General features: G+C 42.2%; 1 protein-coding gene across 3 annotated transcripts in view; it reads right to left on the reverse strand.

Moving 5' to 3' along the window:
- ADGRG2 (adhesion G protein-coupled receptor G2) overlaps window positions 1–27,563 on the reverse strand; it is a 209,729-nt gene that overhangs the window by 57,071 nt on the left and 125,095 nt on the right. For 2 of the 3 annotated variants that reach the window (XM_073667454.1, XM_073667447.1), the window contains 5 exons: window positions 27,163–27,225; window positions 23,726–23,791; window positions 21,012–21,086; window positions 9,718–9,762; window positions 7,165–7,206 (listed from right to left, as the gene is read on the reverse strand). In XM_073667454.1, coding sequence (XP_073523555.1) covers window positions 7,165–7,206; window positions 9,718–9,762; window positions 21,012–21,086; window positions 23,726–23,791; window positions 27,163–27,225 — 291 coding nt within the window. Of the gene's footprint in view, window positions 1–7,164; window positions 7,207–9,717; window positions 9,763–12,294; window positions 12,355–21,011; window positions 21,087–23,725; window positions 23,792–27,162; window positions 27,226–27,563 lie in introns of all 3 variants that reach the window. The other variant, XM_073667458.1, reaches the window with a different exon arrangement.

The raw sequence follows: 27,563 nt of genomic DNA on the forward strand, positions 1-27,563 counted from the left end.
ACCTTCCTCCGGGGAAGATGGAGGCAAGGGTTCTACGGACTGTATGGAATCTTGATTGATGGTATACCATTTGGCTAGCGTGGCATACCGGGGCAGGTACACTTCCCTCTTCCCGATATTTATTATGTGAACGGGCACCCTCCCATGGCGTACATTGACCACCCCCCGTGCTGTCAAAATGGTGGGCCTACTGTCTGAGTAAACTGGTTCTACCATTGCCTGGTAATCTCTACCTCTCAGACCAATAGCTGCCCGGCACCAAATCATCATTTCACTTTTCGGGGGCATGGCAATAGGGAAAGGGTCACACATTCGCACGCTACCAATCTCACCACCGGAGAGTTCTAGCTGTTGCCGTCGCATCAGTGCCCGGATCTCTTTCTGGAGCACTCGCTGCTGGCCGGAGCTGGCGTTCTTGGCAACCTGCTGTAAAAGGAAAATCACCTCTGCAAGACAATTTTCAATTACATTAGTTCCTAGAGTTATCTTTGGGTGACTCTCGTGTTTGTCAATGTCTACAATGATCAGTCCCTGTGCTGCCAGTTCGACTCTACCGATTTTAATGGTCACCTCTTTAAATCCAATCTGTGGCACGGGCTGACCATTGCTGGCGATGATACTCAAGTCGTCGTCAGGGTAGCGGGTGATATCCGAGTCATTCCAGTACTGCTTGAAGAGCACGTACGGGATGGTGGTGACCTGTGACCCGGTGTCCAGTAGGGCACTCATAGGAATGCCATCCAGTACCACGGGTAAGACTGGACGTCCTCCCACATATTTGTCGCGCCAGTTCGATGGGCCTGGTGATCTTTTTCCTGGGGGTTGGCCCTCTACCCCAGGTTGTGCCAGTTTAAAGGACAATACCTTGCCATATGTCCGGGTTGATTGCAGCGGCGGCAGATGGGTCGTCCGTCCTCGTTGTATCGGTCGCTGGGTCTTCCTCTGGCCGGTGGGGTCCTCCTTGGTCGACGCCACGGGATGTCCTCCGGTCCGGATGCCAGCTGGATCTTCCCTGGAGTGGAAACCTGTAAAGACTGCACAGTTCGGGTTAGCGCAGCAACGCTTTTAGCTAGCTCTTGGACCTGATGGTGCAGGTCTGGAGCCGGGTCATTGTTCAAAGCCTGCGCATCAGCCCCCACAGGCCCTGCCGACAAGGGCGCCGCCTCCTGGTGGTAAGTGGCAGTGGGGCGTCTGGGGGTCACAACGCCACCTGGTGCCGGTTCTCGAAGCACCCGGATGGCTCTGTCCTTGAACTGTGCAAATCCCAGATGAGGGTCCTGTAAGGCCATTGCCCGCAACTGGGTTCAGTGGGCATTGCAATATAAACCCTCTATAAATTGTTCAGTCAACAGCCTGTCCTCGTCTCCAACGCCGTCAGGGTCGGTCTGCTTAATGGCTCTCAGGGCCTCTTGTAGGTTCAGGGCATAGTCCCTTATACTCTCATGTGCCCGCTGTTTGCACCCGTAGAATCTAAGCTTGATCTCGGCTGAGGTGCGGGTATCAAAGGTGTCCCTCAGCCGGGTTAGTATCCCTGCGACAGTCCTCCCCCCAGGTGGCCAGGACTTTACCTCCCTTTGGGCTGCCCCGGTTAATTGGGCCACCAGGATGCTCACTTTTTGCTCCTCTGTGAGGGGGTACACCTGGAAGAGGCTATCCAGCTTTTCTCTAAAGTCATGCAGGGTATGTGACTCCCCTGAGTACTGGGGTAGCCAGGCTGCCCCCGGGATATAGGGCATGGTGAAAGGCATGACCGCAACAGCGGTGGCGCTGGCGGGGGTTGAAGCGGTGAAGCTCTCCTCCGTATCCGACATCCTTCTCCCCCCTAGTGGACCGTGGCCTACCTTGCGATGATCCTCTTCCGTAGGCCGCGGCTCCGCAGTGGATCGTCAGGGTTGAGGACCTTCCATCGCGCTCCTGTGACGTCGGCGTCTGCTGGGCTCCTTCCAGGACCTTACGCAACGTCCGGACGTGAGGCGGGGCTTCAGTTCTCGCGCGCTTTCGGAGTCCACGCCCCTCTTCTTCCCGCGCGGCGTCTTCAAGATGGCGTCCAACGGCGGGAAAACTCCACGGAAGGCGGGAAGAAGGCTGAAAATGGCGCCGGATGGCGGGAATCTTCACCGATGGCGGGAAGAAGGCTGAAGATGGCGCCGGATGGCGGGAATCTTCACCGATGGTAAGTTTAAAAGTCTCTTTTTTTTTTTTCCAGGCTCGCAGTACCCGGTGGTTGCGGGCACGGAATCCTGCCGACTACGCCAAAAGTTGACGCGCCCCTGGGCCTGTGTCGCGCTGCGTTGCGCACGCGGGAGCTTACCCGGAGCCGGATCTCTTGAGGGTTGTAGTCTCGTGGCGGTGACCCGGTCCGTGCCCAGGGAGTCAGACTAAGTGGCGCTGTATTAGCGGTAGATGTTGGACGACTACGCCACCCGTTGAGTACAGCTAAGGAGCTGCCGCTGCAGGGCAGACCGCTGAGGCCGGTGGTAGGATTGTGCAGCGTGATAGTATAACCCCCAACGGGAGGGGTATGGCCTCAGGGCAGCCGACGTGGATGATGGGGGTAGCAGGAACCACTCGGAGACGGTACGGTGTAGTTCAGGGTCTTTACTGGTGACAAAGATAGACCCTCCCGGAGTACTGGCTAGCGATTGGGGCCTGGTCAGTCCTTGAGCAGATGGGATCTCCCCTGGCCAGGCGGAGTTGTAGGCCTCCCAAACTAACGATACTCTTCCGGCTACCTTGCTAGAGGCGGGTATAAGTAGCCCACGTCCCTGAGTGTACCGTGTGGTGCTCACCCGTATGGCCGGTGACTCGGGGCCTTCTAGTAGCTTCCGCTCCACGACGGCGGTGCTGGTCCCACGCGTGTGACCGTGCCTTCGGGTTTCTGGGCCAGAGGACCTGCAATCCCCTGCCGGGCGGTTTCTGCTGCTGGGTAAGGATTAGTCCCCACAGCCTCGGACTCCGGGTCCGGTGATAACTTTCCAGTCAGGGCGAGCTCTGCAGCTGCCAGCCCCTGACTCCTTGTAGTACTGCTCCCACAGAGCTCCTGATGTTCTTTTCCTATATCTGCTTCTCTGTCTCTACTTCTTCTCTACTCACTAACCCTGCCTCAGCCCTAGGTTTATATAGGGGAAGTTCTTCCCCTCCCAGGACTGGGCAGGAGGTGTGGCATTCACAGGATCCCTGACCAAGAGACCTCCCACCTGCTCTCAGACATAACATTGCTTGTTACTGTGGAAACCAGACCCCTGGGGTGGCACATATATAATATAATTTTCTGTATATTCAGGATATATATATCCTTTTGATTTACCTAAGCTCTATGGATTCTCATCCTTTTCAAATGCGTTTCGTGATATGCAAGTGACATGTATGCATGTGAATACTTATCGTTTTAAGATCATGAGATACCTTGATGGAATTGGTGGGGCTACATTAGGGAGGGGACACATGGATATAACCCATTCAACATGGATTCGTTGTCTGGGTCCCTCCATAAGGCACCCCCCAAATTATTCTATATCTTTCACGTTTACCTCTCTAAGACATATGATAGCGGAGATTATACCAAACCACCACCCTACCTAAATCTCATGGTGCTTGGCTTCATATATCAATATGTATTGCATATAGCCCAACTGTTTTGGGTAGTATATGTATACTGTGTATGGACATATATTGTGTGCACATCTTTGCGTGGATATCACATATATGTGTGTTGATGTCCATCCAATATATTTTAATGAAGATTGCACCAACTGCCACCTATCTCTACCTTTTTGGGCTTGTCCTTTAAGACTGGTATATACTGGACATGTCCAATTGGGATCTGAAACAAAATGCGTGTTCCAGCACTAATATACACATCTTTGCATTGATATTTCTGTATTGACAATCTATATAGGTGTCCATCTGCTACATGAGTGGATATATTTAGTCATTACTTTCAATAGAGGCAGAGCTCTGTCATAAATAATGGGTTATAATCTATATCTATGTAAGAGACTGCTGGTAGTGTGGCGCCCCTGCGGGTTCAGTCGCCACAGAGGTACTGCATGTCACCCAGAGGTGTGGTATCTCACGCTCAGGTAAGGAAGGAGTACTGCCCGGGACCCTAACACCTGCATCCAACACTACACTACTCCAGACCAGCAGGAGGGGCAAGATGCGTCGCTTCCCTGCTGAGCCCTGTCCCTGGCTGGAGTGGGGGGAACCAAAGTAGGGGGAACCATGTAGTGGGTGTAGGTGGAGGAAGTAAATCAGGGGAGCATTGGAAGAAGTGATATAAATGGAGAAGCCATCTTGAAAGGTCAGATCAATCTGAGAGGAGAAGTAGAGGGAGCAGGAGCTCTGCAGGAGCTCTGCTCAGGAGGAGGGCCTAGCCAGTGAGGCCCAAGACTGAAGAGAGAGAGAGGAGCAGGAGAAAGGCTCCAGGAACGTGGAAGGGACCCCACGGGTACGGGAAGTGCTGGAGGCCACCCGTACGCCCAAATCTACCAGGAGGTGGAGGGGTAAGGTCGCAAAGAGGGGACAGGTCCCTAAACTAGCAGAGTTCTTTAAGCCTCAACTAGGAAACCGGAGGCTGCAGTATTTCAGGTACTGCAGCCACAAGCCACATCTAATCACCAGAAAGGTGGCCATAGAGGACCCAGGGGACAGAAAAGTCGTCGCCCAGCAAGGTCTGCGGCCACTGGTCTGAGACACTGGGTGTGAGGTGCAGGGAGACGGCTAGAAGGAACACACAGAAGGGGGTCCCGTTACGAACTCCGGAGAGACCTGGGAGTTTGCTGAACCCCTCCCTGAGTGAGCACAGAACACCGTGGGAAGTTACTCTAGTATTGGTAACTGGAAGTCTAAGAAACCGTGAGTAAACCCTGCGGACTGTACCTTACTGTCTCTGTGATCATTATCCGCGCCATCCTTAGCACTACACCATAACAGCAACATCTACACTGCCCTGGAGCTAAGCTCTACCTGTGGCGAGCTAAACCAACTCTGCTGCATTCACAGCAGCTTCAGAGGATCTGCTCCGCAGCGGCGGCGCGGCTCCCTTTAGCCGCATACCACAGGTGGCGTCACAAACTGTATATAAAAACTATAAATCCCCTGTAATATTCCCCTTTTGATTGACCGCCCTGGGTCATGGACCGGGTCACCGCCACTGTGACATATCCCCTAGCAACGACCGGCTCGGCACCGAGTACCCCACGGCCCAGGGGCACGTCAGTAACTCCTGCGCACTTGCAACAGTGCAGTAAGGGCAAAGTCTTTGCCCACACTTATGCTTTTCCGGCCGATGTCGTCACTTCCGCTTCCGGTATGTCGCCGACTGCGATGGAGCCTCACCGGTGACCAGAGGGGCGTGACTAAGTATCTATTCGGCCTGACCAGGGTCGCACGGCGGCTCAGTCGACTCCGTGAACCAGGGAGGGACCGAGCAGAGGGACCAGGTGCCACTCTGGGACCGACCTTGTATGAGAGCAGGTGACTCCCACGGGTCTGAAGGCAGGAACTGACCGGTACAGCAGAAGAGCACGGCAGGTAGGCTGACAGGTGGTCCAGGTAGTCAGGCAGGCAGAATCGGCTGATAGCCAGACAGGTGCTCCGGGTAGGCAAGCTGGCGGGCACAACAGATAACAGGCAGGTGCTTCCAGGTAAGCGGCATGTGGGCATGACGGGTAAAGGCAGGCAACAGGCAGGTGCTTCCAAGTAAGCAGGCTGGCAGGCACGACAGGTAACAGGCAGGTGCTTCCAGGTAAGCAGGCTGGCAGGCACGACAGGTAACAGGAAGGTGCTTCCAGGTAAGCAGGCTGGCAGGCCCACAGACAGACTGGTGGACTGGACTGAAGGCAGACTGTCGGGCTGGAAAGTAGTTAGACTGGCAGACTGGACTGAAGATCAGACTGGCTGGCAAGACTGACTTGCAGAGGACCTGAGGGCTGAAGCAAAGTAAGTATCACAAAGCAACAACCTTGCACGGGCACCTCCATATTGGAGGAGGTGCTTTAAGTAGGGAGAGTCCTCCGGCCATTGGCCGGGGACTTTTTAGGACGGCGCGCGCGGCCCCTTTAAGAAGGAGGGAGCACGTGCCCTAAGCACAGTGCCCGGGAAGCTGCGTGCACCAGCAGCATCAGCACGGAGGCCGGAAGACGCCGAAGCAGGAGCGCGGCGGTAAGGGGGACGGCGTCTCTGCCTAGCAGAGGGCAGAGACACCGATGCTACAACCGGTATGTGATCATAACTACTCAATCTATAGTATAAATACAACCTAGGAACTATGGGATGTTATTGCCCTGACAAAGCTGCGCGGAGACTCGGCGATACGCGTGGGGCATTGGGACTCTGCCCTTTTTAACAATCTTTACCTCCTAGCACCAGCCACACAGCTATGGGTAACATCCTTCCATACCCATATCATTTGGTGATATGCAATTGACTGTAGATGAACATAATTAGATATTTAATTTGTACTATGAGATTTACCCTTCATTTTGGGAATTGTGTTATGGTTACGTCTATGACCCATTGGGGCATATGAAAGCTGCAGTATATACCCTTAGATGCTTACAACACCAATAGGGTGCTCTATGGTTATGCTATACTAGATTCACATTGAGCTCATTAGGTGGACAGGGTTATCACTTTAGCTCTCTTTTCATTATAAATGGCATTATCTATGCTTTGTTATTTGAAATATTGTCCTCTGTATATATTACATTATAAGATTTTGTGTTTTACATACAGTACAAACCAAAAGTTTGGACACACCTTCTCATTTAAAGATTTTTCAGTATTTTCATGACTATGAAAATTGTACATTCACACTGAAGGCATCAAAACTATGAATTATCACATGTGGAATTATATACTTAACAAAAAAGTGTGAAACAACTGAAAATATGTCTTATATTCTAGGTTGTTCAAAGTAGCCACCTTTTGCTTTGATGACTGCTTTGCACACTCTTGGCATTCTCTTGAAACACAATTTCTTTCATTACATAAATCTAACTGTTGACCAGTTACAGAAATTATTTACGTACAAGAAAAATACACATTTAGGTTACTTAAACGCCAAGTATTACCTCCACTATTTTTGCCATCCATTCAAAGCACCAAATTAAAATGTACATTTAGACTGTTTTTGCTTTGTTATCAATATAAGGAACGTACCTGTGCCGGAATCACAAGTTGAATTACAAAAATCCATTTGAACTGTAAATAAGAATTGAACAAACCCACTATTAGAAATGGCAAAATTGAGAGGTACTGACAGAAGTAACATTGTACATTCTTTCATTAAAGAGTAACCATGACTTCAATTTTTATTTCATAAATCAATAATGCATATGAAAATAAGCAACTTTGTAATATATCTTATCAGATAAATCAGTTTTTTTCTCTGCCAAAATCGATCATTCATTTTCAAAATTGTCAATTCTCGGGTAAAATCTGTATCTGTAGGAAAAGACAGTTGGTGCTGATAAGATTTTATGTAGACAGGAGGTGGAAAAGGAGGGAGGAGCTCTGCCACTAGCTCCTCCTTCTTCTCCCACCTCTCCTCTACATAGAATCTTATAAGTACCAACTGCCATCTCCTATCTCACTAATATAACAATCGGTCTTCACTGAACACAGATTTTACCCGAGAATTGACAATTTTGAAAATTAATGATCAGTCCTGGTGGAGAAAGAAGCAGATATATTACAAAGTTTCTTATTTTCATGTGCACTATTGGTTCATGAAATAAAAATTAAAATAATGATTACCCTTTAAAGTCATTGTCCACTACTCCAGCTCAGTTACTGTTTTTGCCATAAATGCTTAGCGATAATGACCCTAAAGTTCCCCATGTACCATTTCTGCCAATTTTATGTTTTATACCTTCCTGTTTCCCTTCCTCTTTCCTTACATCAGTTCTGTTCTCACAGCCATTACTTTCTATTTAGGATCCCCTACTCCCTTCTGACTACATTTTCCATAATTCATTGTGCTGGGCTGCAAGCCACCAGTGAGCACACCCCCTGTAACACCACCTACACCCCTCCAACTCCTCTAGTGCAACACAGCCCTAGCACAATCTTCTGTGCAAGACACTGTTGCAGGGAACAGAAGTAATAGAGGTACAGAGCAGTGTATGTAAATCAATCTACCTATACATCTTGCTGTACAAATACAGATACAAGGGAGAGCCCTGCAAGGAGAAATGGGTCTGCAGCAACACGCACAGGACCAATGTGCTGCTGAATAGAGCCTCGCACACCCATACAGCAAGGCATCAGTTTCCAGAGCTCGTAACTCAGGGAGATTTTGACATGATATCACAAGTCTGAGGATTCTCAGCAAAACATCAGTTCACCCAGGGAGCAGCTTAGGTTATAGAAGGATTTGAGAAGGCAAGGTATTTAATAAAGTGCTTATCTTTGACAGTTAACATGAAAGGGATTGGTAAAGTACTGGTCAAATCCTTTAATGAAAAGCTTTCCTGATCTTCAAGGAAGAGATTTGATCCTAGCCTTAGTACAATGCATGCTTGGAGCCCTAAAGACACATGTAGACGTCCATACAAATATTTCCAATCTTGGACCACAATGATCTCTCCTTACCTAAGTACAACTGTCTCATAGAAATACATGAAGCTGTCATGCTTTGGTAAGGAGACTCGCAGTGCATTGATAGGAAGGATCTGCACTGACATCTACATGATCCCTCAGGTTGTGAGTGACGATGATGGTGCGGGTGACTACCACATCACTATCACACAATGAAAATTCTGGCTGTGATGTTGTTAGGTTTATCTTGTAAACATGTGTGTAAAATGGTTTCTATACAAAATTCATGAATGCCTCCTGACTTTTTTTCATAAATTATTGGCAAATACATGGAGCAGCATGAAACAACACACCATTACATTTCTACTAAACACCCTCCTTACTATGGGTGCTGTTCTTTTTATTCTCCTCCTAGTGACTCAATGGAATTATCTTCTCTAAGTTACACCCTATTATGAGACAGGGCTGCAGTGGAATATAAGTGTTGTGGAACTGCTAAATAATTGTTTTTAACTTTTAAAATCACTACTGGAAAAACCTTTCCTCTACAGCAAGAGAAATTATCTCATTAATCTTTTGTTTTTTGAGTGTATCAATTGTGTGTGGAATAAGCCACACAGTTTGATTCAAAAGTATAAATCTGAATTGTGCAGATATGTACTGTGTCTGATAGGGTACAACACCAGCACTAGATACCATAATACTGTAGACACAAAGTACCAGGTCATTCTGGTTGTACCATTATAAGGAACCCTATAAATTGTGTTTACTGTATGTTGACTGCACAAACCAGTACGCTTCAAAAAAATACAAATTCAGTAATCGCTATCAGGCCTGTGAAGAGAGGGGGTTTGGTTTTAAACTCCTTTTGTTGCTTCTGATGCACAACCACAGCTTTCCTGCAGCCACCATTGAGATGAGCATATAGAGATTTTTACAACTGTCATTGAGCTACTTAGTAGCGGCCCGATCCATCTACAGGAAGTTCCCCTTGATGGCGGAAGATAGTTTTATCATGTAACCCATTCACTATGAGATTGGTAGTAAGTGGGGTCTTCAACACCAAAATTAATTTTTAAAAAACCCAAGATCATATGTTCTTTCTTGCATCTTCAATTAGGAAACATGCCTTTTTTTTGTTACATGTTCCACTTCAGTGATAAAACAACTTACAGTTCTTATATACATTGGTGTCATTCAAGGAACAATCCATAAGTCCTGCAATAATACAATATTGAAAGAGTTTTAACAAAAGCCACATACAACATGTCGTAAAACATCGCTACTTACAGATGTATGGATCAGACAGAATACTTGGCCTAGTTTCATCTAAAGTTTTTTTTTCAGGTCTACTTTTTTTCAATGAAATAAAGCAGACCCTGATACACTAAATCTGTTTTCTTCTCTGTGAAAACTCAAAGGTCAGTGGCTTCTAACGACTACTGTACTCATAAGATAGATGCTATAAGATAATAATTCAGTTATTTTTTAGGCTACATTCACACAATGAGTTTTTGATGTTGCAGATTTTATGCAGCATTTCTGCCCCTATTCGATTGCATTTTTTCACTGCGTTTTTGGGTGCCTTTTTACATGCTTTTTTATCACATTTTTTCTGCTTAGGTTTTTGTCTCTTTTTGGTCAGTGATGTTTTAAATAAAACTGCTTTGTTTTGAATACTTCAGGTTATTTAGCTCTGATAAAAACTGTATTGATAAAGTCATGTGCAGATTGTATGCGATTTTAGTGCGTTTCCGCAGCAAAAAAACACAATGAAAATACATATGCATGTTTTAGAAGTGGATTTTCCTCATCTTCTTCATGTCTGTGGGGAAAAGTCACAAATAAAATACATATCTAACGCAAGGGAAATTGACATATTGAAGATTTTATAAAAGCTCCTTAGGTCAGTTTACACAGTGTAAAAATAAAAAAGCACAATGGGCATAAGATTTGTATGACTTCCATTCACTTTGCCGGAACTGTAAGACGCTGGGTTTTTTAAACAGCAAAAATATGCAGCATCAAAAACTCATTGTGAGAACTGAGCCTAACAAAGCAACAGAGATATTTTGTGAAGCAGTAAATTAATGGGATATTAAAATACAACCTACATACAGTACAGACCAAAAGTTTGGACACACCTTCTCATTTAAAGATTTTTCTGTATTTTCATGACTATGAAAATTGTACATTCACACTGAAGGCATCAAAACTATGAATTAACACATGTGGAATTATATACTTAACAAAAAAGTGTGAAACAACTGAAAATATGTCTCATATTCTAGGTTCTTCAAAGTAGCCACCTTTTGCTTTGATGACTGCTTTGCACACTCTTGGCATTCTCTTGATGAGCTTCAAGAGGTAGTCACCGCAAATGGTTTTCACTTCACAGGAGTGCCCTGTCAGGTTTAATAAGTGGGATTTCTTGCCTTATAAATGGGGTTGGGACCATCAGTTTTGTTGTGCAGAAGTCAGGTGGATACACAGCTGATATTCCTACTGAATAGACTGTTAGAATTTGTATTATGGCAAGAAAAAAGCAGCTAAGTAAAGAAAAATGAGTGGCCATCGTTACTTTAAGAAATGAAGGTCAGTCAGTGTGAAAAATTGGGAAAACTTTGAAAGTGTCCCCAAGTGCAGTTGCAAAAACCATCAAGCGCTACAAAGAAACTGGCTCACATGAGGACCTCCCCAGGAAAGGAAGACCAAGAGTCACCTCTGCTTCTGAGGATAAGTTTATTCGAGTCACCAGCCTCAGAAATCGCAGGTTAACAGCAGCTCAGATTAGAGACCAGGTCAATGCCACACAGAGTTCTAGCAGCAGACACATCTCTTCAACAACTGTTAAGAGGAGACTTTGTGCAGCAGGCCTTCATGGTAAAATAGCTGCTAGGAAACCACTGCTAAGGACAGGCAACAAGCAGAAGAGACTTGTTTGGGCTAAAGAACACAAGGAATGGACATTAGACCAGTGGAAATCTCTGCTTTGGTCTGATGAGTCCAAATTTGAGATCTTTAGTTCCAACCACCGTGTCTTTGTGCGACACAGAAAAGGTGACCGGATGGACTCTACATGCCTGGCTCCCACCGTGAAGCATGGAGGAGGAGGTGTGATGGTGTGGGGGTCCTTTGCTGGTGACACTGTTGGGGATTTATTCAAAATTGAAGGCATACTGAGCCAGCATGGCTACCACAGCATCTTGCAGCGGCATGCTATTCCATCCGGTTTGCATTTAGTTGGGCCATCATTTATTTTTCAACAGGACAATGACCCCAAACACACCTCCAGGCTGTGTAAGGGCTATTTGACCAAGAAGGAGAGTGATGGGGTGCTACGCCAGATGACCTGGCCTCCACAGTCACCAGACCTGAACCCAATCAAGATGGTTTGGGGTGAGCTGGACCGCAGAGTGAAGGCAAAAGGGCCAACAAGTGCTAAGCATCTCTGGGAACTCCTTCAAGATTGTTGGAAGACCATTTCCGGTGACTACCTCTTGAAGCTCATCAAGAGAATGCCAAGAGTGTGCAAAGCAGTCATCAAAGCAAAAGGTGGCTACTTTGAAGAACCTAGAATATAAGACATATTTTCAGTTGTTTCACACTTTTTTGTTAAGTATATAATTCCACATGTGTTAATTCATAGTTTTGATGCCTTCAGTGTGAATGTACAATTTTCATAGTCAAGAAAATACAGAAAAATCTTTAAATGAGAAGGTGTGTCCAAACTTTTGGTCTGTACTGTACCTGCTGTCATATTTAATGAAACAGAACCGGATGGCATGGTAATGGTTGCATTGCTGAAAACTAAATAAAAACAAAACACAGAATTGCATTAAATACATAAATAAATTAATGTATAACCTTAATATGTCATGTTGTTGTAGTATTTATCAGGTGTGTATGAGGAATAACTCCATGTTATGCTTAAAGTCAGTATATATCCTAGTTAAATATTTTTTTTAGCAACAAACAACAGTACAAGGGCTAGATCACAAGATGGTATAGTGGTCTTATTTTATTGTCTGTATTACAGCTCTGAAAAAGAACGCCTTGGGCGTGTGAAACGCGTTTGCTGTACCTATGATGGATTGTTCACTATTTTAACTGCTTTGGAAATAAATTTTGGATGTTTTTTTATGAAGCTGGATTACTTCCCTGTTATTTTCTGCCTCCACCAAGTGGTCCCTTGGATTCCTTGCTTCAGACGCCAATAGCCCAGGTGAGCTGGTACTATTTTCTTCGTTATATATTACAGCTGTAACTAAGTCCCAGCCAGACCGCTGGTTTTGTGACTATAACTAACAGCAGTATAGGCATGTATGATAGTCACTAGCCCCACGGTCGGCCAGGATATGTGACCATAGTACATGGAAGCTGGATGGTCATGTAAAGTAGCTATTAATGTCTATAAGAACTGGCCAGCATCAATCTTTATTTTCTTATAACATAACTTCTCAAAATCTTTCTGGTCTAAGCCACTAATAAAGATGCAAAGACACATTACAGAAAAGTCGTCCAAGCCAGCTGTTCTCAGTGTAACCAATCAACTAATGTACATGGGGTCCCATGACTCAGATGATATGAAAGGATAGAAGGGCACTTGAACTTCATTCTTTTGTCTTCCAGGAGATAAGACCCTGCCAGATGGGTCTGACAGTGGTTTACTCTACTCTTTCTATTTAACATATGCCCACTCAGCTGAACAGAGCATGCATGTGTGTTTGGGAGTTGGTAAAGATTGGTTTCCAGTGGAAAGAAGACAATTATTTATGGTGTATGGACATTTTGTCACACCAATTCAGGCCAAAGAAACAAATTGTATCTATTTTATTTCTGTAGCTTAAAAACAGATAAAATATTCTGCAATACAGTGCTGTACAGAGACTGTCCACATCTATTTCTGTGGGAGAAAACCAAATGGGAAACACACACAAACAATTGGAGTACATACAGTACAATATATTTGTATGAAAACGTTGCTAATGTTTGTAGCTGAACTGATAATCATAGGGTTACCCTGATACCCCAAAAAGTGCGCTAAACAGTCTATGGATCAGACTCTTTAATAGTGGAGATAGGACATCAAGATTTCACCAAGAAAGTAAGTGTAAACAATAATTGCTCCAGAATGAGCAAGTAAACCATTAAATCCTTTATTTTTATTGGCAATAGGCACAAAATAATTTTTATTGATCTCTTCTTAAAAACTATTATAAATGTTAGGAAGACTTTCAAAACAACATAAAAGGGGAATATTTATGCCCGAGCATACATTAACAATCATTATCTACCACAAATAGTAGGTTAATTTATTTATGCCCATGCATATACTCACAGCTAAGGGTAACCTGAGCAAACACAGTATGTTCTGTATACATAACATAGCGCACTAATGCTAATAAACTTGAACTAAATAGTTTTGCACCACGTGCCTACCTTACTTTGGCTATTACACCTAATACTTACAATTGACTGGCAGGTTATTACATTCACTTTCACATTTTAGTAGTGGAATTTTGGCAAAGTTCAGACATCTCTATGAGAACACTGGTCCTCGCAGCATTATGTTTCTATGTATGCAGGGTTGCTGAGTTGACTTTTTATTTTTTCTGGACAAATCACGGACCGACAATATTTTTTATGTACACACTGGAAAACCGTAATAAATCACTATGATTATAAGTGATACGTGTCTACAGCCCTTAATTCTGATATAAAGAGATCAGCTGCATTCACTGTAGACTGTAATATGATGATAATTACAGCCAAAATAATCTACATAAAGCTTCTTCAGTTTAAAAAAAAAATCACGGACACCTTACATTTTTTGAAGGACAAGTAAAACAAGTGCTCTATTCTTATGGATTGTCCTGGAATTTCAGGATGGTTGGCAACCCTGGTGCTAGTTATAAGCCCAGTGTTTGGACCCCAGACTTACATATCACACTTTTAAAAATGTTTACATGTAATCTCTAACCTCTATTTTTTAAGCTAAGAGACGCCATGCCATAATGATAAGGCGCCTGCTTGGTATGCCTGCTTGGTAACAAGTGCAGTTTAATTGCCTCTACAGTGAAGTAAATTGCTATTGGTGAAAGGATTAATACTTGGGCCCTGCATCAGTAATAGGCCCCTGTAGTAACCATGACAACTGTTATGAGATCAAAAACACATGTCATAAAGAAGATTCCATTAAAGAATGGCGCGCTGCCATGATCAGTGCCATTACTGATGCGCCTGAGGACCTTGAGCTTGACCACTCAACGTAATGTGCCAACCTTGGTATAATTTGGAGGTTCTAGCAGGGAAAGGGGTTGTCTGCTTTAGATGCCCCCTGGGTATATGAAGGTAATAGAGCACAGGATCCCCTTTTGTTACCTGGAGGGGAGAGACACTTTATATAGAGAAGCTCTCCTTTGGGAGTTCATGGACAGACCTATGACTTTCATGGGTGCTGTGTTGGGAGGGGGGAAGAGGAAGGAAGGAGGGGGTATTTATTCTATTAGGATTTATCCATAATGTACTACCTTTGTAACAGAGTGTCCAACTTCTCGAGTGGCGGACCTGAATCTCAAGGGAGAAATTGTTCATCCAACTGGATAATCAGATCAACCAAATTCGTTCTAGAAGTCAATGTGGTGACAAATATCACAGCTAGATCTCTCCCACATCCAGTTTATCACATTTATAGTCTATATTTGTTATGTCGTTCTCTGTAAATCTTGTAAAATGTACAAATTCTAAAACTCTGCAGTTACATCTGTTATAGATCGGCACTAACTCTCTAAGCCCAAGGGAAGGGCCATCCTCCAGCCATGGTTCCCTAGAGGTTTCCTCCACAGGGGGTTTTCCTCTAGTGATTGCTGGAGGGTGACTCTTCGTGAGTCGGGGGTTGTGCTATTTTCGGTGTTATGTAAATTTAAATAAAGTTGTGACCATTTGACACCTAACTGCAATGCTTTGTGTATTTATTTTGTATGCTTCTGTCTGATTCATTTTGCTTTGGAGTTGGGGTACCTCACATATCACAAGGTCATACGGCTGGACATCTGTCGGCCACACAGGACCCTCACCAATTCAGTAAGTTCATTTTGCCTGAAGGGTCACTCCTTCTCTGGTGATAATGATGGAGAAGAGGAGGCAAGCATTACAGCACAACTCCTGGATGTGTGCTCTCATAATTGGAATAAGGATATTATTACAGCAGTATTATAAGCAGATTCCTTGGATATTCCTTTAAAGTGCACCTGTCAGCAGGATTGTGCTCAGTAAACCACATACACTGTCCGTTGGGCGCCATTACAATGATTATTATGATACCTGGGTTGATGAAATCCGTCCTGTGGTTGTTGTGTAATATTTATTTTCATTTTTGAGATAATGATATTCTCGTGTTTCAGGTTGGGGCTTTATCTGATGCTCTGCTTATGTATTCCACTGTATGGCTTCTCACAGGTCACTATGCCTTCAGTGACCTGCCTCCTATTTTAAATACTGCATGGGTAAGTCTGTGAGTCAAATCCAGAAATTTAAATATCTTGTTTGCTACTGCGCAAGCATGGCCGGTGGTGCCATATTGCTGAAGCCAATTTTTTTTTCCTCCAGCAAAATGGCGCCCGCGCAGTAGCATCTGTCGCTTGCCGATAGATGCTACGGCGCAAGTGCCGCCAATGGTGCCATTTTGTTGGAGGAAAAAATAAAATTGCCTGTAGCAATACGGTGCTGCCGGCTGCGCTTGTGCAGTAGCAACTATCAGCAAGCGATAGATGCTACTGCGCAGGCGGCATTTTCCTGTAGGTAGGAGAGAAAATTTCCGGCAGCAATATCTCTCGGCAAATGAGATATGCTACTGCAAATGCGCATGTAAATTTCTGGATTTGCATCACAGAGTTACACATGCAGTATTTAAAATAGGAGGCAGGTCATTGAAGGCACAGTGACATGTCAGAAGTCATACAGCGGAATACATAAGCAGAGTACCAGATAAAGCTCCTCCCCAAAGGCTGCCCGAAGCACGAGAATATCATTATCTTAAAGCTGAAAATATAGATTAAAAAAGAACCACAGGACGGATTTCATCAACCAAGGTATCATTTTAATCAGTGTAACAGCGCCAACCTGGCAGTGTATGTGGTTTACTGAGAACAATCCTGCTGACAGGTATGCTTTAACTTGTGTTGAATTCAAAGGAGAGGGCTGCATGCAAGATGGTCTGTGGGAACAGCGGCTACACAGAATCTTCTTTATCCTGATAGGTGAGTGCAGAGTCTTCCCTGTCACCTAAGGAGCAGCCTCAAAATCATTCTTACTTGAAGGGAACCTTTTATGTCCTATAACGCTTCAAATATGCACATGTAGGGTTAATCTGCAGGTTAATAGCGTTAGGAGGGTGCCAAACCGCCTTACATGTACAGTTGTGCTCAAAAGTTTACATACCCCAGCAGAATTTTTCCTTTCTTGACCTTGTTTCAGAGAATATGAATGATAACGAAAAAACTTTTTCTCCACTCATGGTTATTGGTTGGGTGAAGCCATTTATTGTCAAACTGCTGTGTTTTCTCTTTTTAATGACAACCAAAAACATCCAAATGACCCTAATCAAAAGTTCACATACCCCAGTTCTTAATACCATGTATTGCCCCCTTTAACATCAATGACAGCTTGAAGTCTTTTGTGGTAGCTGTGGATGAGGTTCTTTATTTTATCAGATGGTAAAGCTGGCCATTCTTCTTGGCAAAAAGCCTTCAGTTCCTGTAATTTCCTGGGCTGGCTAGCATTAACTGCGCGCTTGAGATCTCCCCAGAGTGGCTCAATGATATTGAGGTCAGGAGACTGAGATAGCCACTCCAGAACCTTTACTTTGTTCTGCTGTAGCCAATGACAGGTTGACTTGACCTTGTGTTTTGTATCGTTGTCATGTTGGAACGTCCAAGTACGTCCCATGCGCAGCTTCCGGGCTAATGAGTGCAAATTTGCCTCCAGTATTTGCTGATAACATGCTGTATTCATCTTTCTTTCAACTCTTACCAAGTTTCCTATGCCTCTGCAGCTCACACATCCCCAAAACATCAGCGATCCACCTCCGTGCTTTACATTAGGAATGGTGTGCCTTTCATCATAGGCCTTGTTGACCTCTCTCCAAATGTAACATTTATGGTTGTGGCCGAAAAGTTCAATTTTGCTCTCATCACTCCAAATTACCTTGTTCCAGAAGTTTTGAGGCTTGTCTCTGTGCTGTTTGGCGTATTTTAGGCAAGATACTTTGTGGCATTTGCACAGTAATGGCTTTCTTCTGGCGACTCGATCATGCAGCCCATTTTTCTTCAAGTGCTTCCTTATTGTGCATCTTGAAACAGCCACACCGCTAGTTTTCAGAGTCCTGAATTTCAGCTGATGTTATTTGTGGGTTTTTCTTTGCATCCCGAACAATTTTCCTGGCAGTTGTGGACGAAATTGTTGTTGGTCTACCTGACCGTGGTTTGGTTTTTACAGAGCACCTGATTTTCCATTTGTTAATCACAGTTTGAACGCTGCTGACTGGCATTATCAATTCATTGGATATCTTCTTGTATCCCTTTCCTGTGTTATACAGTTCAACTACCTTTTCCCGTAGATCCGTTGACAAATCTTTTGCTTTCCTCATAACTCACAATCCAGAAACGTTAGTTGCTGGATGAAAGATGCAAGAGTCTGTCTGGATCCCAGAAACTCACTCAGCTTTTTTACACACACACTGATAACAAGCAAACAGGTCACAGGTGAGGATGTTACCTGCAGTAGCCATTCAAACCCATTTGTGTCAAATTCACCATGGCATGTGAACTTTTGATCAGGATCATTTGGATGTTTTTGGTTGTCATTAAGATTTAAAAAGAGAAAACACAGCAGTTTCACCCAACCAATAACCATGAGTGGAGATAAAGTTTTTTTTGTTATCATTCATATTCTCTAAAACAAGGCCAGAAAAGGAAAAATTCTGCTGGGGTATGTAAACTTTGGAGCACAACTGTAAGTGCGGCATCTGAGAGAAAATTAACTTTATTTATCCTGGGAGACGCCTTCTTTCAGTCAAGCAGGCATGCCCTGAGAAATTACAATCACCGCTCACAGGACTGAGAGCAGTGGCTGTAAGCATACCCCGGCACTGACTGAAAGTTTGCAGAGCGTGCATCAGTGCAGAGCGTGCTGTCAGTAAGTGCCAGGTCAAGCTCACAACGGCCACTCTGAGTCCTGTGAGTGGTGAATGTAATGTTATTTAAGCAGCAAGTTTGTATTTTTCACAGGGGATAATAAGATAAAACGGATCCCATAATTTGTTACTCAATTTCTGCCGAATGCAATGATGTACCGTGTGCGTTCAAAAACTGTTGTTTGGGCAAATGGCAGGGTTCGGAAAACAATGAGCGCCATTTGATTTTTGTAGCGCAAGTCTGACGAGAATAGATTGTGAATGCCATGTTGCATTTGCAGAGCCTCTGACATGTCAAAACAGAAGAAAACCCCCTTAAGTGACCGAATTTTGGAAACTAGACCCCTCATGGAATTCATCTAGCGGTGCATTAAGTACTTTAACTCACAAGTGATTCATAAACTTTATAATATTTACATGTGAAAACAAAAAATTACATTTTTTTTCCACTAAAATCCTGTATTAGCCCCAAGTTTGTAATTTTCACAAGGGATAATAGGATAAAATGCACCCCATAAATTGTTATGTAACTGCAGTGATACCCCCCTTATGTGGTCAAAAACTATTGTTTGGGCAAATGGCAAACCTTGGAAAATAAAGAGGGCTATTTAATTTTTGGAGCGCAAATTTGGATATCGTGAAGCATTTGCAGAGCCGCTGAGGTGCCAAAAAAGCAGAAACACCCACAAGTGACCCCAATAGGATACTAAACTCCATAAGGAATTCATTTTGGGGTGTGGTGAGCATTTTTAACAAATAAACTACATCACAGAATTTTTTAAATTTGGGAAGTAATATCGAAAAGTTTAGGTTTTTCTGCTAAAATGTATCTTTAGCCTCAGAGATTTAATTCATACAAGGGGAAATAGGAGAAAATAGACAAGACAATTTGTAATGCAATTTTTATGAATGTGGTAATATCCAATATGGGGTTGTACACTACTGTATGAGCATACGACTGGGATCAGATGGGAATCAGCGCTACTTGGCTTTTTAGAATGTAGATTTTGTTTGAATAGATTGTAGGTGCCATTAGCAGAGCCACCGAAGTGCCAGATCAGCAGAACCCCCACAAGTGACCCCATATTGGAAACTTCACTGCTTAAGGAATTCATCCAGAAGTATAGTGAGTATTTTGAACCCACAGGTGCCTCACAGAATTTTTTAACATTATAGAAAGGAGCACTATTTGGATTTTGGAGTGTAGGTTTTGCTAGAAGACTTTGTGGGTAACATTTGCAGAGGCTCTTAGGTATCAGAGCAGCAGAAAAAACAAAGTGTCCCTCTCAATGAATTCAGCTACGGCTACAGTGACTTTTTTGGACCCACATGTGTTTTCAATTTGTAATATCCACTACATGCTTTTTTTCTGGAGAATTATAAAAATGCCCACTTAGAGCCCATATATAGTGCCCAGCTTGTGCTTCTGGAGACACGCACTCCATAGGTGGGCTCTCAGTAATGTCAAATTTGTGGCTGGTTACTGCGGTTTAGGCACACTGTGGGGCTCAGACGTAGGGGGGCATTTTGATTTGGGAATGCAGAATACACTAAAATTTATTTGAGGGAATGTTAGAGATGTGTCGCTATTCCAGTACCTTTGTCCTCCCAGTAACGGGAACCCACTATATTTCCAATGACAGATGATGGACTTCAGTGGGTACTTGTTTTTTTGCTAGATAAGTTAGTGTTTTTATTGGTAACATATTGGGGTACATACATGTTTTGATCACTTTCAGTACAAGGCGGGATCCCATTATTGTATTATATGCTGAGCAGTTACATCGGGGTCTCCTCCATCCCTGGGTGTCAAAATGTTTTGGATGCATCAAGCTAATATCTTTTAAGTTCTGTGTTGGCTGCTCGTCGGAGGGACCACACCATAATTATTGCTATTTAGAATCCAAGAAGGGGGTGCATCCTCCAAGCGGGCCCCCCAGCAGCTGCTGAGCTAATATAAGTGATACGTGTCTACAGCCCATAATTCTGGTATGAAGAGATCAGCTGCATTCAATGTAAAATGAAATATAATAATAATTACAGCCCAAATAATCTGTACAAGTTTCTTCTGTTTCTAAAACTTCACAGACAGCTTAAAACATTTTTACAGACAGGTAAAAAAAGTGCCCTATTTTTAAGGATAATCCAGGAATTTTTGGACTGTTGGCAACCCTGCATATATGTAATAAACTTCTCAATCTATTTCAAGACAGGCATACATACTTCTCAGGCATCTATATTATAGTTAACCACCAGAGTACAATGTGCTTACCATTTGTTGTTTGGCTGTACTCGGAAGTCAAATATGTATATTGAGAAGTTATACCACTACTCCAGCTACTATTCCCTGTAAGAAATCAAAATAAAATAGAAGAAAAAGTTGTGAAAATTCTAAAATAAAATATATACGGTATGTACAGTAATATATATTGTTCTACATTGTTATAATTTAAGAGGTTGTGTCCCATGTTTTGTCTTCTGGAGTGCACAGTCCCCCACCCTACCAGATGCTTGCTTGCCAGGAGCAGTAGGCTCCTGTCTGATTGACAGTTCAGACAAACAACATGGCTGCACCATAGGTCCCAACCAAATGCTCTCCAAAGCTACAAGCATCTTTGCTTATGCACCAATGAAACAGCACAGTGACCAGTGACACTGAAGCAGGCCAAATCCGGTGATATAAACCTATGTTTTGGGGTTTAATACCAAATCTGGCAAATTGTTAAAATGTCATTCTGCAATTTATAAAAGTAGGCACCGTCATGTAATTTTGTGTCAAAATGGAATCATTTTTTTAATAAAAATAATATTAGTGGCTAAAGTTTAACCAAAAAGAAAATACCACACTGCAGAGTCCAAACATGCCACCTAAGCCAATGTCTACATTGTATATTTCTTTATAAAATCGTCAGAACTGGAGAAATTAAAAAAAAATAATTTTTTACGTATCCTGGTGGTTCTGAGGTTTTTTCTTCATGACACATTGTTCTTTTTGCTAATAGTAAATTTAGGTTAATATGTTGAATTTATTAAACAAAAAAGCTGAAAGTTTTCAAAACAATGTGAAAAAATATTGCACCTCTTAAACTCTGCCTCCTTAAAACAGCTAGTCAGACCACACAAATTAGTTAAATATTGACATTTCTCATAGGTATCCTTTATGTTGGCATCATTTTTTATAAATTCATTTATTTTTTAGGACATTACACAGCCTATAAGTTTAGCAACAATTTTTCAAAATTTTAAGGAACTTTCAGAAACCTTTTTCAGAGATCGACTCAGCTTACAAGAGTCTTTGAGGGGTCTATATATTAATCTCCATCCCCCCAAATTGCACAATTCAAAAAATGCACCCCATTCGTATTCAAAATAGTATTCATTAAGTTTGTTAACACTTCAGTCGCTTCACATGATTTAATGCAAAGTAGAATGAATAAATTAAAAATTCTTCTTTTTTTCAATTTAAATGTAGTTTTATGCCAAAATTCTTAATTTACAAGGAGATAGGAGAGAAAAAATGCTATACCTTTTTACATAATTTCTTCCACTACTTACGCTATATGTTGTCGTATACCGGCAGTCCCCAACTTACTACGATCCAACTTATGTACAACCCCTAGTTACGAACGTAAAGAAAAAAACCTAAATACTCACTTCACTGTTGACCTCTCCAACAGCCGTCCGGTCCTTTTTTTTCCGCCGTGGTTCCACATCCCCGGCCTCTTCACTATAGGCCAGTACTTTTGGTCGCATCCAGCCTGGAGATGACTGAGTGTCATAAGGTTGTGTTGTCATTGCAACCTTTTTACGCACAGTGAGCTCCGGCCTGGATGCGGCTTGAAGTCCTGGTCTATAGAGAAGAGGTTGGAGATGCGGCACGCTCGATGATGGAAGGAAGAGGACTGCACAGCGAGGTGAGCATTGGTGAAAAAAAAAATAGTACTCACCTCTCCAGCCACCCTACTGCTTTCCCTCCTCTTCTTTCCTCCGTTGTAAGCAGCATCTCCAAGACTTCTGGTCATGTCTAGGCCACAGAGGTCACCGTGTGTCCGAAGGTTGCGACATTGACAATAAAATATGCATGTCGCCATATTCTAGGAGATGCAACCTTTTTAGTTTTCTGTTGATGGAGCTGTATGGGGGCTTATTTTTTGACGGCTTAGGTAGTTTTTATTGCCACCATTTTATGGAGTGGGTGACTTTTTGATCACTTTTTATTTTATCTCTTGTAAGACAAAGTGACATGAAAACAGCGATTCTGACTCTTATTTTATAGTGTTCGCTAGGCGGGATAAATAGCATTTTCATTTTATAGTTTAGGTCAACACAAACAAGATGATAGAAAATATGTACAATTTATATTTTAGCACTTTTTTACTATGAAATAAAAATTTTCACAAAAATTGTTTTTATGGGTCTCCATATTGTAAGAGTTTAACAGCAGCACTTAATAGGTTAACATTTGTGCGCGGAGCTCCGCTCCACCCGCGACCGTTAGAGATTTTGGTAGTGCGATCCATACTCCCGCTAGTAACTTGCGCTGTGCAAGTACAGTGGATGTCGGTAAGGGGTTAATAACCAGGACCTCCTTAGCCACTGAGTTGCCACCCTGTAAAGACATATGAGACATGTTCTTGGCAGGGAACAAAACATGCAGCTGGAATAAAGTAGAAATAAAAACTTCAGCTATGCTTTAACCACATTTAGGCACATTTGGAAGGAAAGGTAGCTGACCCTTTATTATTGTATTCAATACTATCCCATTGCATGAGCTGTAATTCAGAAATAACCCATTTTACAAACGGAAGCCGTGGGGTCCCTTGAACATAATGGCATGTGAACATTAAAAGCAAGCTAACAAATGAACAGATAAACAAAGAGTACAGACAGTAGGTGGGCCGACATTTATTTTTTGCTACCAGTTTGTCGCACAATGGATACTGCACAGTAAAATAATAATAGTATCTCTGATGTATAGTTACTCACCATTATTGATGTTTGTTGTCACTGAAGAAGTTGAAAATGTACTACTATTAAAGACAGTATCACTTCCTGAAAAAATCAAAAGATGAAATAATTTATATGGAGGAACAGAACAGGTTTACATTCTACCAATACAAGTAAAAAAAAAATCTATTCTGCATCAGGCTGATATGCAATTGTAGGTTGGTACGGGCTCAGTCTCTTTTAACCCTTTTACCCCCGATGGTGATTTGCACTTTAATGACCGGGCCAATTTTTACAATTCTGACCACTGTCACTTTATGAGGTAATAACTCGAACGCTTCAACTGATCCCCCTGATTCTGAGACTGTTTTTTCGTGACATATTGTATTTCATAATAATGGTAACATTTCTTCGATATGACTTATGAAAAAAACGGAAATTTGGCGAAACTTTCTCAATTTTCAAAATTTGAATTTTCATGCCCTTAAATCAGAGAGACATGTCACACAAAATAATAAATAACATTTCCCACATGTCTACTTTTCATCAGCACAATTTTGGAACCAAAATTTTTTTTTGTTAAGAAGCTATAAGGGTTCAAAGTTGACCAGCGATTTTTAATTTTTCCAACAAAATTTACAAAACAATTTTTTTAGTGATTAGACGACTTTATTTGTCGGGTCGGTGCGATTACAGTGATACTAGATTCATATCGGGTTTTTATGATTGACAGCTGTCACACACTAAAAAACCCTTTTTTCCAAAGACTATTTTTTGTATTGCCATATTTTGAGAACTATTATTTTTCCATGTTTCAGCCGACAGAGTCATGTGATGGCTTGTTTTTTGCGGGACAGGTTGATGTTTTTATTGGTACTATTTACGGGCATGTGACATTTTTTGATCGCTTTCTATTCCGATTTTTGGAAGGCAGAATAAACAAAAACCAACAATTCAGGAATTGTTTTTTTTATGCTGTTCCGAGTGTGGTAAAATTGATAAGGCAGCTTTATTCTTCGGGTCAGTACATCACAGCGGTATCACATTTATATTGTTTTTTTATGCTTTGGCGCTTTTACACAATAAAAACTATTTTATAGAAAAATAATTGTTTTTGCATCGCTTTATTCTGAGAGCTATAACTTTTTTATTTTTCTGCCGATGGAGCGGTATGGCAGCTTATTTTTTGCGGGACAAGATAACGTTTTCAGTGGTACCATTTTTATTTACATTCGTCTTTTTGATCATGTTTCATTCCATTTTTTGTTTGGCGGTATGATGATAAAGAATAGTTTTTTGCTTCGTTTTTTTTTTTTTACCGTGTTCACTAAAGGGGTTAACTAGTGGGACAGTTTCATAGGTCAGGTCGTTCCGGACGCGGCAGTACCAAATATCTGTACTTTCATTGTTTTTTTTTTCATAAGAATATTTATTTATGGGTACAATATACAGTATATATATATATTTTTATATTTTTACAATCTTTTTTTTCACTTTCTGACACTTTTTTTACTTGTACACTGTGTCTCACTATAAGACTTTCACTTTTTGCAGTCTGATCGCTTATATAGCATAGAGATGCAGCAGCATCTCTATGCTATATACAGCCTGTCAGAACTGCATGCAGAAGTTTCTTTGGTTGTGCACTGCGCATGACCAAAGTAACTTCTTGCCTCCTGGTGACCCAGATGTTGTCATGATGACATCGTACCACCATGACAACATCCGGGACCCGGCAGAAACACTGCGGGATGCTAGAGAGGAGGTAAGTATCGGCGCTTACCTCCCCCCTTGCTCCCGCAATGCTGCGATCGATTTAGATCTCAGTCTTTCGGGGGTTAATGTGCAGGGAGCGGTGTGGGACCGCTCCTTGCACATAGTACCGGGTGCCAGCTGTGACAATCAGCTGTTCGGGTGAAATCGCCAGGACGTACTATTCCGTATCTGGCCCAAAAGGCCCAGGGCACAGGTATGGAATAGCAAGCCCAATGTCAGAAAGGGGTTAAATCTCTTACTGATGTGAAAAAGAGCGGTAATTCCTGGGCGCTGCCACAGAGTGAAGACAAGGGTGTATGTTCTCTGGATCTTTATTCATTCATACAACGCGTTTCGAAGTCAGGTTGACGCCTTCATCAGGTATAGTATAGTATTATTTCCCTGATGAAGGATTATTGTTATGCTGTCAAAATGCCCCAAGTAACAAGCTGATTTTGAAAAGAGAGAGGGGCTATGTCACTGGGAGTAACTAGATTTTAGTAGTACTATCCAGATGATTAACCCCTTCAGACCACAGCCTGTTTTCACCTTCCCAACCAGGCCAAATTTTTCAGTTCTGCCCAGTGTCACTTTATGTCATAAACGCTGTGGAACGCTTCTATATATCTCAGTGATTCTGAGATTGTTTTTTGTGACACATTATATTTCATGATAGTAGTAAATTTTGGTTGTCATGATTTGCATTTTTTTTTATAAAAATATCAAAAATTTGACAGACATTTTGAAAATTCGCAATTTTCTAATTTTATGCCCTCAAACAAATAGCCATATCGCACTAAATAATTAATAAAAAAACATTTACGACAAGTCTACTTTATGTCAAATCATTTTTTACACAATTTTTTTTGCTAAGAAGTTAGAAGAATTAAAAAAATTAGCAGTAATTTTTCATTATTCCAACAAAATTTACAAATCCTATTTTTTTTTGGGACCCCATCACTTTTGAAGTGACTTTTCCTAGATGTTAGAAAAACCCCAAACAAGACCCCACTGTAAAAACTGCACACCTCACAGTATTAAAGACTGCATTCAGGAAAGTTGTTAACCCTTCACGTGCTTCAAAGGAATAACAAAAATATTAGAAGAAAATAATGAAAAATTAAGTTTTTTTCACTTAAATATTGCTTCAGCTCTATATTTTTCATTTTCACAAGGGTAACAGGGCAAAATGGACTATCCAATTTGTTGTGCAATTTCTTCTGAGCACACTGATGCCCCATATGTGGTGGAAAACTACAGTTTGGGTGCAAGGCAGGGCTTGGAAGAGAAGGAGCGCTATTTGACTTTTCGAGTGCAGATTAGAATAGACTGCGGATGCCATATCACACTTGAAGAGCCTCTATGGTGTCAAAACAGCAAAAAACTCCCAAAAGTGACCCCATTTTGGAAACTACATCTCTACAGAATATTATAACATTGAACAGAAAAAATTTAAAAAAAAAGAAAAAAAGAGCTCAGTTATCACTTAAGCCAAGCTCCTGGAGGCAATCATGCGGGCACTGCTTATGTGGTGCATGATCACCATGACATAACTGTACGTAAGTTTGAGGTAACCCCTTTCCGATCATAATGTACAGTTATGTCATATGTCGTGAAGGGGTTAATAATAATATTAATAAACTTTTTTTTCTTAAAATCTCTATATTGTTAATTACTAAGTTTTAATATTGAAAAAGGAGTTGTGGGAGAAATATACTCACCATTTGTATTTAATGATGTCCAAACTGTATGACTTTTGGATGTGTTAATGGTAAATTCAGTGACTGTAACAGTAAAACAATAAATTCATCACTTATTTAAGTAGAAAGACTGTTTCCAAACTAGTCATTTATTAATATGTAGATATAATCATTAACTTGCCAACAAAATTCAATTGTACAGGGTGATTCACAATCTACTTTACCCGGAAAAATTGCTGTAACTTCTAAAAGAGATAGTTTTTCGTACTGAAATTTGGACTGTATATACCTTGGTTCATGGGAAAGTGATGTTTTAAAGCAGGTGTTCGCATCCAAGCACGCCTGCAGGCGTCGTTCCATATTGTTGAATGTATTCCGCAGAACGTCTGGGGTCATAGCCTGAATTTGTCTCTGAGTGTTCT

Source organism: Phyllobates terribilis, unplaced genomic scaffold (assembly GCF_046119375.1).
Source record: "Phyllobates terribilis strain yellow unplaced genomic scaffold, ASM4611937v1 Scaffold_2__4_contigs__length_985480577, whole genome shotgun sequence".
In the NCBI taxonomy this organism is placed as follows: domain Eukaryota; kingdom Metazoa; phylum Chordata; class Amphibia; order Anura; family Dendrobatidae; genus Phyllobates; species Phyllobates terribilis.